Consider the following 13144-nt stretch of genomic DNA (forward strand, 5'->3'; position numbering starts at 1 on the left):
GTGAATTGCTCAGACAGACTAAGCCGACATCAATGTCAAATGTTTTCGCTTTCCCTAATGAAATTTATAAGCCCAGAGTGCATTTCCGCAAAGGTATGCACTAATTAAGGTGCGAGAAATATTTGTATTGCTCTGCCTTTTATCAGTATCTGTACATTTTATATATTTATTGTTGGCCTACAGTTCCAGGAAAATATTGATAAGAGATTTTAATTAAAAGTTGCTACAGATAAGCAGACAGTTAAAGATGGTGAGTCAACTTCATGCGTTTTCGTCTTATTGTAGGACAACCATTTCGCATTTAAGAACCCAAGTTCGCTCTCTTTAATACATTTTTGTTAAGTCAAATTACGCCGGGAGCAGCTACACTGTGCAAAAAAGCATTTGAAATCAAAACGCAATGAGTAGCAGCAGCATAAATATCCAATCTCCTTTGCAGCAAATATAATTAAAATTTTATCACGTTACGGCAAACACCTGGCGAAAAAAATAAATAAGCGGCAGAAATGCAAAAAATGAGAGCGAAAGGAATCATAAAAATGTAATTCAAAACTCGAAATTAAACGAAATTTTATTATTAAGTGCAGGCACACACATAAACATATATACATTTTTATTGGGGCTGCGACGTGAGGCGTCTCGAGTGCCAGCCTGTAATAATCCCGGGCAAATATTACGCATACGCAACGTGTGCGTACGCCTGTGAGTGTGCCTAAGTTTGCAGGAGCTCTCGAGTTTGCTTGGGTGTTTGTGCAGCAGCATAAATATTATGGCCCACACACGTAGCTGCCCTCCAAGGAATCGAAGTGGGAAAGACGCCTTTGATTTTTAGTTAGCGCGGAGGCCTTGTCGATTTTTGCCAATTTTGACAGCAACATTGTCGTCGCCGCATTATATCCGCCTCTGCCACACCCACCCGCCACCAGTCGGGAATATTGAAAATTGCTCCGTGTCTCCGGGTGCTGGTGGTGTTGTTGGAGCAAACGTGCCATGGATTTCAAATGAAACGTGTTGGAGCAGTTAGAGTGAGTCAAAAAAATACTCATACGCCGCGTGAGCCTCGCACATTTTTACGTCTCCTATTTCTCCTATTTATGCACCGAGAAAATTGGCAATTTATGCTCTTAAGCAAAGAGATATTTTAGGCAACCGAATGGGCCCTCAGATGCAAATGGATTTGGTTAAATATAGGACATTTTCTATCTAACAGGTAAATTATCATGAGTCGAAATATAAATGTAGGCGAATTCAGGTGTTTGAGTGTAAATGTTCTTCTTACTCCTTGGAATTTTGTTTGGTGTATTTGTCTGTATGACTGTATGGGTGTGTTTTGTGCAACGCCGTTAGGCGTTAGGCGTAATTTTAATGGCTCAAACACGCTGCACACACACACTAACACTAACTCTGCCACACAGAAAGTTGTGGCACGGAAATCAAAGTGTATTTTGAGGGGCTTCGAGGGTTTTTGTAGGGTTTTTCGGGGGATGCCCGTGTAGGTGTTGTACCGGAAATTTAATTGTGTGCGTGCTGGCGCAGTCAAATTTGCTCGTCCTTCGTTGAGCTTTCTCTTTGTTGCTTTGTTTGTAAACAGGTGTAGAAATAAAAACTAAGGCACTCCCAGGCCATTATTGTGTTTGCGTTTTGTGTTATATTTTGCGTTTATTTTTATGATCATGTCGCTCGTTACGAGTAATGCCTGTGCCAACACAGCCCACTCTCATAGAGACGAAGTGGTGTAAATCGACGGCGAGCAGAACAGAGCAAAAGTGCTGGGGAATGGATTTGCAGCAATTTGCGCCAGCACCTTTCCCATATCCCACATCCCATTTCCCATAGCACATAGCCCATATCCTTTATCCCCTTTGCCGCTGCTCCAATTGTAATTGGCATTTAAAATGATGCTTCTGGGATGGGTTGAAGGTGAGTGCCCCGAAAGCCACTTCTTTGGGTTATCGTTTTCTTTTGCAGTTGGAGATTTGCGGCTTGGTGCGATGGGGTAAACCAACTTAATTAATTGCTTTAATTGCAGATGTGACGAGCTGTCAAAAGGGGACTCACACGTTCGCCTTTTAAGACAACGAAGTGAGATATCAGAATAATGAAGGGCGATAATGTTGGTCCTAAGTGCACAAAAGGTGGTTTTTCTATAGGAGAAGAAACTGAGGAAATGTCTGTCCCCATAAAGTGCAGCTAAAATAATGTGATAAGTAGTTTTTGATTTAATAAATCAAATCGATAAGGAATAATTCTTTTGATAATATTTGTGGAAGTCGTATATTCAAGGTGGTTTAGTGGCACAACCTTAGAAATAGAGTGTGTTTGAACTGGAATTAATTCGCCTTTATCATACTTCTTCGTTAGGGTTCATCAAAGCCTGATGAATATTTAATCCGTAAGACACTTTCTCTGGAACTGTAATTATCTATGCATTAGCCCAAAGTCAACTAAAGACTAAACACAGTTCCATTACACAAAAGCCTTAGTTCATGTGGCATAAATTAGGCACAAATGTGAATTGCCCATGGGCGGCGCTCAAAAGGGTAATAAATATTAAAGTATATGAACAATAAAAATAATTGATGATCGTGAGGAGTTTCAAATGAATCAGTTCTGAAAGATTTACTATTAATTTGAATTTTACTATATCTTATAGACTTATCTTAAATGAGAATCGCACGATAACCCAAATTCTCAACAAGAATATGTCACTGACCCGACCCCTCTTGTACTACGTCCTTGCTGTTGTCCTTGTTATATGAATATATATGGGTGGGCGGCCAGTAATGCCCAGACATACAAGTATCTCATAGATGGCAATTCGCTCTGTTCTACAACTGTTAATTGAATGTAAATGACTGAGGACCTCCTTTCAATTACCCCCACCTGTGGCACAGCATAAACAGATGCATAGAGCATATTGAGAGGTATTATCAGCTGGCGAGTGGAAATCGAATCATGTTTTTGTTGCCAAGTTTTGGAAATCTATGCAAATAGATTCGCTTAGACGAAAGGCCAGAGATCAGCATAAATTTGGGCTTCGAAGGAAGGAAGAGGCAGTGAAAAAAATACACTAAAACGCTTTAAAACTGACTAAATCACTAAATATGGTATGGTATAAATATATATGGTGGGTATGTTTCGGAGTGAATCCAAGAAGTGCCATATATAAGGTTTCCAATACCAATAAGGCTACCAATATATTTCTCAGTGCTTCTAAGTAGCTTAGGAGCAGCGACACTTGAGTGACGATTGCCACTGCCAAATACTTGAGACTTGAGTGCCACAAACTTGGCTAAGATTTCAATTTATATGATAACAGCAAGCTCCATACATATCTAAGGACCAAGGAAGAGCCAAGAAACATGCTGAATGAATGTCTAAGAAAATGTTCGCCTCCCCAAAGTTACATAAAAACTAGACTCATGCCATTCTGCACATTCGTTAAACCACCACACCTTCCCAGAGATCGGAATCAGTTGCGAAAGCTGTATTGGCTGAAATGTCAACGGCATCGGCAGGTCCCAAAGTCGATGGCCTTCAGTGACTGGGAAATTAATTAATAGTTTTGTCTGCCCAGCTCCTCACACTGGGCCAACTCGCCCATTTGGCTACATTGAATGTACGTGTGTGTGTGGTTCTTGGCATTCGGTTTCCGAAGCACTTTGAGGATATTGCAGGACGATTGCTATTAGCATTGATTGGAGGCGTCCTTTGTTTGTCTGGCATTTGACCAAGAGCTCTGGCCCGGACTTTGATGCGGTTGACTTTGGTCTGGGCTTGGTTCTGCGCCGAGTAGGGCTTCTTGGATGATTAGCTACTTGAGACTGTGTAATTATTGTCTAGTTGTTTGCCAGAAATGCCATGAATACTGCTACTGGGATAGGTGTAAGAATGCCATGACTTGTTAAGAGATATTTTCGGATGTGGTAGTTAAATATGGAGCTATGTAACATGTATTTAAGGTATGTATCGCAGTTGTCAGGAGTAGAGTAGAGCAGTAGAATATTTTGTAAGCTACATTGACGTCTTGGAAAGTATCTACGTAGTTCAGGTGGTGAAATTTTGTTAAGCCTTTACGCAAATTTATAGATTTCTTCGCCCTTTCCTTGTGTTGTTCTTGGCAACAGATTTTACTGCTACCTAATCGATGTAAACTTGATTCTTAGAACAACAACGAATCCTGCAAACAATGAGTAGATTGTAAGCAAACAATGTAACCAAATTGTGCCAACAAATAAACATAAACAAACCCCAAAAAGAAGAGGGCCCGGAGCCGCGGGTCAAGCGCTGCAACAAAAGAAGTCGCAGGATCAGAAGGAGAAGGAGAAGGAGCAGGAGCAGGAGCAGGAAGCGTAGTCCTGTGGATGGACTTGTGGGTGGGATGGGGGTGGTGGTGTAAATGCCAAAGCTGAGAGTGTTCAGTGATTTAGTGGCCTTGTGTTTACATTCGTGTGGGTTTGTTTGCATCAGGATCGGGATGTGTGTGGGTGGCCTGATTGGGTTGGAGCTGAATAAATAAACAAGAAATCAGCAACAGCCAGCCCGAAGCTGGATAAGTGTGTAAGAGGCAGAAGCTCCCGAGGATTTTGTATCTGATTCGAGACTTGTCCAGGACTTTAAGTGTTTTATTTTCCGCAGCGGGGTGGCAAACAAATCACAGCATCGAGTGTGTGCGCTAACTCAGTTGTCTCAGTCCTCCTGTCATTCGCAACTGGCTTTTCTTTTTTTGACAATTAAGTGTCTGCTGAATATTCGTATTCTCTGGATTGTAGTTGACTACTTTTCGGACATCTTAGCGAGTACGATGCAGCACTTGTTAGTTCGAGAGAAAATTGCTTGTAAATGAATGGATTGAGTGCTCCTTAAACGAGATACTTGCAACGCAATGTGCGTGTATTTATGAAAATATTGGACTATAAAGATAACGAAGAATGTGAAGAAAGTGATTTATATATTCCTGAGGTAGTTACCCGACATTACTATCTATCCAAGTTCAACATACATATCAATATTTGTATGTATGTATGTCAAAATGATAGCAGTTTCTGCTGATCTTATCAGTTTGAAATTTCTTGTCTTTTTAGACATTATTGTCAGATTCGAGCGAATTCCAATGTATCGTGCTTCTAAGTTATCAAAGAAACCGTAACAACAAGTAACAAGCCAATTTGCTTATATCGCAAAATAAACCTCACAGGGGCATGAAATCGAACAGATAAACACACTTAAATCCCACCAAAAACGTAGTAAAAGCGCCCCTAAATAGTAGTAATTACAAACGTAGTTTGTAGTGCACTGATTTTCCAATTAATCAGTGGCAAAACGTATCGGATTGCTTTGCCAGTGAACACACGACCGCTGATTGATTTATGAGTTGCTTGTTAGAAATTAGCAAGGAAGGCAAAAAAGCATAAGGCAAAAATAGAACATCTATGACCGCTTGTGAGAATTGGTGGCACAGCCATATATTTCGTTATCGTTTACGTTTATCTTATCACGCATAGCTCCTAACAAGTTGCCAGCAAATTAAAGCGCTGATTGCACCACAGCATTGAGACACCTCATCTTGGCCTTTATCGAATTGTCTTATTTTCAGTGCTTTCAGGGGCTTTTTTACGGACCCTCGCCCATTTCGGCTTACTTTTATTGACATCGTTTTGCCTTGCCCCGATCTTAGAGCGCGGTGTTTAAAGACAACTAAAAACTAAATAAAGAGAATGATGCAGTAACTTAGGCAAGTGGTTGAATATTGTTTGTTTTCTGCATTTATGGTGGCACATCTCCTTCTTTAGGCCTTGATCAGCAGCAGGGCAAGGGCCAGGAAGCCAGAAATCAGGGTCAGAGGCACAGTCTGTCCGGCGGAGCTGGCGCGGCAACTGAACGATGATTGGGAATCGAAATAAGTAGGGCTTTAGATATAGCAACCTGAAATAGAACTTACCCAAACTGGGTGACATTGCCGTAGGTGTTGGCCTGGAAATTGCTGAAGGACAGAGCGGCATCATTGTTGGCAGTCTTCACGCCTTCAGGAGTGTAGGAGGATCTGCCCAGAATAAATCCAGCACTGGTCGATACGTTGCTGGCATCGGTGTAGGTGCATCCAACCAGGTAGGTGGAGTTCACGTAGCTCAGCAGCTTCACGAAGACGTACTCCTTCTTCTGGCCATTCACCAGGGTCACATTGTATCCGGCCGAGTTGTTCTCCACCAGGGTGATATTCGCATTTTCGTAGACGTCCACCAAAGTGGAGGCGGCATTGCTCGTGTGGCTGACATTGACCAGCATGTTGGTGTTCTGCCAGAAAGCCACGTTAAGGGTAATGCAGGACACAGTCGAGGCGGGATTGCGGGCCAACTCGATCCACTGGCCGCTGAACTGGAAGTTGAGAAAACATATTTAATGTTTTATAATTTCACGATAAGTATAGACGTATGACATTCCCTCCTTTTTTGGAATTTAGGTGTCCTGTCAATTCTGAGCAAAACCGATGTCATTGCTAGCTGAGATCTTGTAGACTTGCGTGTTTTTTATGACTGCAATAATACATAAACATTCTTTCACTCACAGCGTTCTGGTTGAAGCTAATGCCGGTGGCTTGAGCGCAGGTTTGTGGCGTTGCGGTTTGGGCCAAGACCTGCGAGAAGGAGGCCACGATGGCCAGGCAAACGATCGCACTTTTGCACATGATTTCACTGTCTATGTGTGTTCTGTATCTGCCGCTTTGAGGTCCCGGTTCTGCGATCGGTTCGCTGCGAGTGCACCGTAATACTGAACTGGCTTCCCACCCACAACTGTCTTTTATAGGCGTATATCTTTTCCCATGTTTTCGCTGCTATTATCGATGCCTGCACTTGTGGAACGCCTTGCTTTGTCACCGATTTACGTACATCCGACGTCTGTTATCGCTCCGTGGAATGACTAATCCCCCGGGGCTCTACGAATAGTGTGGTGTTGTTATTGCATTGAAAACTCCCCTGCACATTGGCCAATAGGTTGACTTACCTGCTAAGCCCTTTGACATGGTTTTTAGGAAGTGATTCTGCTGGCCAGAAATAGATTCGGTGGTCAATAGGCCCGATATCAATTGAAACCCCATTAAAGGTACAGTTGTCCTCTTTTAATTTGTATAGCTATCTCTTGGCTTAAATGTCCAAATTAAAGGCATAAACAAACGTTGTAAGTTCGTCAAAATGGTATGTGTGATATTAAAGATATTTTATTTTGAAGGTTCAAAGTTTAATTTCGTTTCCGAGGCCGAATTACGTCTTTGACCGGGAATTTTGAAACGTTGCAGATATCTTACTCTTTTTCAGTTTTATCGAACTTCCCGTCTTAATTTTGGTGTTCTATTCAGCATTACTCGACATTTCCCATTCTTACGATCGTCAATGCTGTAAGAAAGGTAAGTTTTCTTATCATCAGTAGTAGATACCAAAAACAAATAGTAATTTAATTGAAGCCCTCCTCGCTGGGCCTTTTATCAAAGCATTTTTGTGATCTATCACCCTAAAAAATATACATATATAGAGGAAACCTCTTCATTGCTGGATTAAATTTTTTATCGCCGCCAGACTGAGTCAATTGTGAAAACAAAAACATGAGTGCAAAAAAACAGAAACGGGAGACGAGAGACGAGAGAAGCGCAAGTTTCGATAAGAAAACATTTTTAATAATTAACAATCAGCAGCTTTTCTTACTTCTCAAGAGTTCGAAAGTTTCTGCAGACATAAAATCATGTTTATGGTAGCTAAATCCTTTTCTAATAAAATAATAACCGAATAATTGATTACATCGATAATGAATAGGTTTTTATTTCTTTGAGCTTTACATGGAAATTACATACAACACAATTTAAATAAACATTTACGATAAGAAAAAGTGGTAGTTATCTTCATTGCATGATAAAATCTAAATTATTTGACGGTCAGAAGAAATGCCAAGAATAAGTGACATGACAATCAACAGTGTGGAAATAATGGTCGAAGGGTTGGCTCCGGATGGTGCATAGCAACTGAAAAAAGCAAAACTATAAGATATATTGGGGACCATTTACATTTTTCAGCAATTTTTTCTAATTGCTTGTGAATATATTATAGCTGGCATATAGCCATTTACTTTATTTAGTGCCAATTTAAAATGCCTACTTACGATGCTCCCTGAGTTATGACTGACATGGTGCCATTTAAAAAGTTTGAGGATATACTGGAGCCCAGGCTCTCGAGTTTATTTAAGGCCTCTGTGGTGGGGGTGCGATCCCTAGCAAGGATAATTCCGAATGACGTGTCGCTATCAGTCTGATTTGTATAGCCACAAAGGAAGGCCACATCGGTGTAGTCAGTGTACAGGACCTTATACACTGTGTAGGGAGTGTAGCCAGGTGGGTTCCAGTAGGTGAAGTTGAAACCATCCTCGGCCACATTGTTATTCTCCACAGTGATGGTGGCGTTCATGGTTTGATTCACCCATGGGTAGTCAGGAGATACGGCATACGTGGTATCGATCAGGACATTGTCCTCGGTTTTGTCTAGCACTGTAATATTCACCTCGGTGCAAAAATCGATGCCGGACGGCTGCCGAGCCACTTCCCACCAAATTCCCGAGAACTTTGCCAAAATGTCTAGTTAGTCTTTGCAAATTCACCAAAGTGCATACGTTTTTACCAGATTAAGGTCAACAGCAATGCTGGTGGTCACGTTACAAAGCGCCACATAATCGCCACTCTGGGCCTGGATCGTTATACTTCCTTGTAGAAAAACCAAAATGCAAAGGAGCCCCAAGGCATTCGTGCTACTTGACACCATTGTGAAGGTGTTGCTTGTGACCCGGCTTCAGATCCAGAACTGAAGAAGTGAATACTTTACGGTTGGTAATTAGCTAATTGTCTGACACACGTCGGTAATCAATCAATTGTTATCGCATCAGTGCGTGATCACGATTAAAAAATGATAAAATGAATCAAAAGGGCTGCACTTTGTGTACACCACTATCAATGGTAATTCGTGAAAAGACGCATAGTGTAATAATCCTATATTATCTTAATAAATCCCTATCATTAGATGTTCTATATCTATATCAAAAGACTTGTGACACTACGTATGCATTATCATGGCTACTGTGTGGCGCAATTGCCAATATACGCGACAAATGATAATTGCGCAACATGTGCCTACAATTTCTTACGGTCAGATAGATAAGCAGTAAGACCTTTGTGCCACACAACAGGTTGAGTGTTTAGCAAACAATTGTATGACAATACTACTCGTTCTCATTTCATTACCAAGAAAGTGCTATGAATGAAATGCTATTGTTTGATAAACTCTTAGCAATTCGCCACTTTATGCTGTGTGAAATTTATTTAGAGAGTTTTTTACCGTTTTCTTCCCCCCATTGTTCAACACTGACCCATATTGCAACAACTTTAACCAGTTTTAAGGCAAACTTTTATCTAGGTAAGCCCACCACAAGCTTTTCGAAGAAAATCCTCAGCTTTCAACTACTTCGAACAGTGTTGAATAGCGCCTCGTGGTGGGTGGGAATAAGTGTGCTCTTAGATAGAGCGATTATGTTAACGGCTGCATGTCCTCGACTTGTCTTCGACATGTCTTGTAAGCTCCCAAACACCTCCATAGCACATTAATTTTAAATGCCTTACAAGCTCCCCTAGAAAGAGTTGGGGATGGGTGTGCGAGACAGAGAGAGAGAGAGAGAGAGTGAGAGAGAGAGGGGTTGATGAACATGTGCCGACTGTACAAGTGGTACAGTTGACACACATTCGACGCGATTCGGCCATAGGCTTTTGTCTCGGGAGTCGTTTTGTCCCCGAAAACTTTTCCAACTGCCAAAAGTTGACTGCCAATGAGGAAAAAAACATGGTTTTAGCAGTTGGCAGAATAGTGCCACGCCCACAGCTGGAGTTCGCAGCTGAGGTAGCTTGTATCTATTATTTAATTAAAACTATTCTGGGTGAGCGTGTGTAGGGGGCTAAATAATTTAATTGGGCCATGTGTGAAAATTTGTAATGAATGACAAAACGCTCTCCGGCACAACTGGCAGTATAACTTTCCGAGTTTGCTGGTAAAAGGTGAGGGGTTTCGGGGATAAAAGTGAGAGAACACTGCAACTTTTGATTAACACAGAAAGGAGTTGAGGTTTCCAGGAGACCGAGCTAATTGCAGCTCTAGTAAAATATTGTTTAGAAAGACAAACAATACGATTTGGAAACATGTTTAATTTTTGCATGAATTGAACTTTTTGGCTCCAGCTTTGAATATTTTTTGACTAATGATGACCCTTTGTAAATTGTCTGTAATTACCATGTTAAAATTGTTTTCTGACTGTATTCTAAATGCTCAACCTTTGGCAAGCCATCTATGTTTGTTGGCTAGGTCAGTTTCGTTATGCTTTTGAAGGTGAACTTGGCTCAATTCTAATTAAATTGCTTCAAGTCAACTGAATATAATTCAGCTATTTAGGTCCATTGTGTGGGCGGATCATCTGAGAAGTGGCGACACGTGTGCGTACACAACAATAGATTCGAAAATTGAAACTATTTTAGATTTGGCGGTTTACTATCTTTCCTCCTGCCCCAAATAGCTCAAATGGGCTCGTTATAAGATCAATTACAGCGGACTAGTAGCTTTTATCAACAGTGCGCACACTTCCAGGCTCCTTTCCCTTTGCTGCAAAAGAGCACTCCTCCGCCCTGAGAAAATAATTAAGTTGTTTCCTCAAGGCAGGCATATATGCATATACATATATCCTTGGCACGACCGCACTGGCTCCAGCTATCGCTCCTCATTTCCACCACTGCAAGTGACTGTTAATTACCCCATGAGCTTTATGCAAAACCCCAAGTAAAAGAAGGAGCTGTGCAAACTTTCCACTAAAGCGAGTCCTGTAGGAGTGTGCATCCTTCCACACACATCCTGCCACCCGAGTCGCACTTCTTTGTGGAGTTGCCACTCAAGTGCGCACTGCGCAAGCCAATTTAAATTTTAAAATAAGCACATTAACTGCATGCAAAAGCGCTAAAACAAACTCAGCCGTACAGCTCGTCGTACTTCCTCACTTTCTCCCCTTTTTTCTCCATGGAACTCACGCGCGCATATTTAATTTGTTGCAGATTCACGCGTCCTATTAAAAGAGGCAGTCTTTTTCGGAGAAAGGGTTTGCGGCAGAGAAAGTATTGCGGTACACTCAAGAAAATCATCTTTGAAGTCTTTGAAGGCTGAAGGAACAAAAATCTCTTTTGTTTTCAAATCACATTTGCGCTCGTCATATCCGTTAATAATTCCACCCGTCAGCTTACGGGAAATAAAACGCCAATTTTTAATAATTCATAATTTGATTGGATTTTGGATTTTCTTTTTCTTTCTTTTAATTATTATCAATATCTGCTTATAGAAAAAGGTGTAACTAATTGTTTAATCTGTTTTACAAAAAATGTATAAACTAACTAGTTGCTGGGGGCATAATTAATTGCTAATCATTTCATTAATGTAATTGATATTTATATTGATGTTTAAGTTCTCCACGTCTGTTTACTTCGATTAACTGCCATTAAACATTATAAATTCGATTAAATCGCTCCTTTTAGTTATTTCACTTTGCATTTAAATGAAAATAATCTCCACATAGTCTAAAATCCAAGCTGTAGAAAATGATTTGGTATACGAAAGATCTTCAAGTAGAGTCATTGGCCTGATATGCTGTCCTAAATTTATTAGTAAATTAACATGAAAACAATTATTTACATTCCTACGGTAATTTAGTTTGCTGCCTAACATAGATTTTTATGGAATTTTTAAACATTTTATAATTATTGTTTACTTGTTTGGAAGAGCTACAGCAACATTTTCGTTTTCACGTCCGTATGTACAATTTGCGATGGAGGAAAATTTCTTATCGAGTTTGGTTTGCTTGGAAGGTTTAAGATTAGGATAAAAGTTCGTCGACTTTAATATAGTGTTTGTACTGATATTGATAGTATTAGAAACCAGGTGTGCTATATTACATAAATACGATCGTTGATATGTAAAATTCAAATGAAAATAGTGTAGAAATTGAGTTTAATGGAAACCATTTGAAAGAGAAGAAATATGGAATTTAATAATATACTCGTACTACTTTGTATAAAATCATAGCCTGTTAACCATACATCTAGTTAATTTTAGGATTAGTCCTTGTAAGCTGCTGTTCGTTTTTTGTCACTCGCTCGATGATTGTGCTACTGCATTTTAAATGTCTGGGTCTTTCATACCGTTTCTGTATATATACGCCTTATATTGTTTATAGAGACCACGATTTGATAGGCTGTTTTCCAAAAATCACAACGACTTGAACTTGATCTAAAGCAATAATTGCATATCATATGGCTGATGGCTGAAGAAGTTAATCTAGGCTAAGTTTAAATCCTTTTAAGTTTCTACTCGTGGGAGGGGAGGTCTAGGGATCGGCCCTTATCAATATAAGCATATCTCCTCCTGGGTTTCTTCAATTCTATGCTATGTGTACTCTACGTACGAATATGTATGTATAGACTACGGTTTATAGGATACATTGCATTGTGCTCATATAAGAAAATTTAACATTTCGCTTCCGCTGACACATCGCTGGGGCAAAGGGGCACGTTGGGCTGGGGGACTATAAGGATAAGGATATATGGATATTTTTACCGATTACGTGGGCAGGGGGAGGCAGTGATCCCCTTCTGCTATTTACAATTCTTTTACAACCTAGGAAGTGTTCTCTATGTCGCGGGGATTCATTGACAAGGGCACCCGCTAAAATGGTTCACTCGAAATACCTAATGGGTGTTTTATCTGATTTTCGCTTGCGCTTCTTGCATGGATTCCTTACCAAGATACATTACAAAGCTTTACCAACTAGGATTTAGGTTTTACAGTATATTATTGTTTCGGTAATAAGTAAAATATGTTGTTCTTTTATATGTAAACAGTCTTTTTAGAGCCTTTGGTTGTCGCTAATCAAAGGGTGCGGTTAAATGCAATACATACTGCCATTTATGCTTAACAAAATCCAACAAAGTTACTATTAAATCAACAATACAATATTATTTGCACATATGTTTGTGAAAAGTAGACCGCTGCACAAAACTGAAATGAGATTTTTTTACTGTAAGCTA

General features: G+C 40.2%; 2 protein-coding genes across 2 annotated transcripts; both read right to left on the bottom strand.

Moving 5' to 3' along the window:
* Positions 1-5440: 5440 nt before the first annotated feature.
* On the bottom strand, positions 5441-6790 carry LOC6553066. The gene is made up of 3 exons (XM_001980049.3): positions 6566-6790; positions 5942-6375; positions 5441-5876 (listed from the first exon to the last, which is right to left on the bottom strand). Exons 1-3 carry the CDS (start codon positions 6683-6685, stop codon positions 5789-5791), a joined length of 642 nt encoding a protein of 213 aa, XP_001980085.1. The 5' UTR covers positions 6686-6790; the 3' UTR covers positions 5441-5788.
* A 992-nt stretch (positions 6791-7782) lies between these two features.
* LOC6553065 lies at positions 7783-8848 on the bottom strand. Its single transcript, XM_001980048.3, has 3 exons — positions 8661-8848; positions 8149-8603; positions 7783-8011 (listed from the first exon to the last, which is right to left on the bottom strand). The coding sequence occupies exons 1-3, from the start codon at positions 8799-8801 to the stop codon at positions 7909-7911; spliced, it is 699 nt and encodes a 232-aa protein (XP_001980084.1). The 5' UTR covers positions 8802-8848; the 3' UTR covers positions 7783-7908.
* Positions 8849-13144: the final 4296 nt, after the last annotated feature.

The sequence above is a fragment of the Drosophila erecta genome, unplaced genomic scaffold, assembly GCF_003286155.1.
Source record: "Drosophila erecta strain 14021-0224.00,06,07 unplaced genomic scaffold, DereRS2 tig00000000-arrow-pilon, whole genome shotgun sequence".
In the NCBI taxonomy this organism is placed as follows: domain Eukaryota; kingdom Metazoa; phylum Arthropoda; class Insecta; order Diptera; family Drosophilidae; genus Drosophila; species Drosophila erecta.

What these genes read in the sequence shown, in the direction of transcription:
- LOC6553066 (XM_001980049.3), bottom strand. Translation starts at nt 6,685, where the DNA reads ATGTGCAAAAGTGCGATCGTTTGCCTGGCCATCGTGGCCTCCTTCTCG. An exon ending in TTAGCTTCAACCAGAACGCT is followed by an intron (nt 6,376 to 6,565) that starts GTGAGTGAAAGA and finishes CTCAACTTCCAG; the next exon opens with TTCAGCGGCCAGTGGATCGA. An exon ending in GGCAATGTCACCCAGTTTGG is followed by an intron (nt 5,877 to 5,941) that starts GTAAGTTCTATT and finishes ATCATCGTTCAG; the next exon opens with TTGCCGCGCCAGCTCCGCCG.
- LOC6553065 (XM_001980048.3), bottom strand. Translation starts at nt 8,801, where the DNA reads ATGGTGTCAAGTAGCACGAATGCCTTGGGGCTCCTTTGCATTTTGGTT. An exon ending in TTGCTGTTGACCTTAATCTG is followed by an intron (nt 8,604 to 8,660) that starts GTAAAAACGTAT and finishes ATTTTGGCAAAG; the next exon opens with TTCTCGGGAATTTGGTGGGA. An exon ending in GTCATAACTCAGGGAGCATC is followed by an intron (nt 8,012 to 8,148) that starts GTAAGTAGGCAT and finishes TGCTTTTTTCAG; the next exon opens with TTGCTATGCACCATCCGGAG.